This window comes from Tupaia chinensis, unplaced genomic scaffold (assembly GCF_000334495.1).
Source record: "Tupaia chinensis unplaced genomic scaffold, TupChi_1.0 Scaffold000493_1, whole genome shotgun sequence".
In the NCBI taxonomy this organism is placed as follows: domain Eukaryota; kingdom Metazoa; phylum Chordata; class Mammalia; order Scandentia; family Tupaiidae; genus Tupaia; species Tupaia belangeri.
The window spans coordinates 2,856,892-2,857,599 of record NW_006160005.1 but is presented as its reverse complement, the minus strand read 5'-3'; the positions used below and the strand labels follow the sequence as shown (position 1 = coordinate 2,857,599).

The 708-nt window shown below is 42.4% G+C and overlaps 1 protein-coding gene across 1 annotated transcript in view; it reads left to right on the top strand.

Annotated features, from left to right (window-relative positions):
* Positions 1–115, top strand: part of LOC102478044 (myosin-3) — a 26,040-nt gene extending 25,925 nt beyond the window's left edge. Inside the window, exon 39 of the mRNA XM_027774910.1 lies at positions 89–115. Coding sequence (XP_027630711.1) covers positions 89–115 — 27 coding nt within the window. The remainder of the gene's footprint in view (positions 1–88) is intronic.
* Positions 116–708: the final 593 nt, after the last annotated feature.

The following is a 708-nucleotide window of genomic DNA, read 5'->3' as shown; positions in this document are numbered from 1 at the left end:
GTGGAATTCCCTGACGCTTGCCAGAAGAGGAGGGGTGGCAGAGATGTCTCTGCCCTCTGCCTTCACGGAGGGCCTTCTGCCTTTCCAGATGGTGGTGCACGAGAGTGAGGAGTGAGCGGGCCCTTCTGGAGCAGGACTGAAGATATGCACAATGGATATTTTCATGCTTCCTGATCGGTACACTTCATTTCCATGTGACTCCATTTCACATGCAATAAACCTTGTTTTGTTTTCAATTCGGGGCTGTTTCACTGTGTTCGTTTTCCTCTTCCCTATGAAGGTATAGACCATTCCTCATTTGGTAATTTTCACACCCAGTGTTGAAATCTTGGTAAGCAGGTAGACAGCTTGGTAAATTCAGTTGGTGTGTGTAGGTAGGGGAGGGAGAGATTGCTTTTGGTTTAAACTTGACATTAGACCAGAAAGAATAAAAATGCTCCTCAGTTAACCATTGCTTCAGATGGAAGTGGGAGGGAAAGTTTTTCAAGAGATTCCTCTCTTAGTATGATACAAGGGAAACATAAAGGTTAGGTTTGAGAAAACCTGTCTCAAATGGAATAGCATTTTAATGGGTCATCGGAAAAATCATGACATATTCTTCTATGCAAAAGTGTGTCATGACTTTTCTGATGACCCAATAAGACAAAAGACTAGATTCTCCTCCTCTATGTTCTACCAGGAAAAATATCTGGAATCTAGTTTATTTCT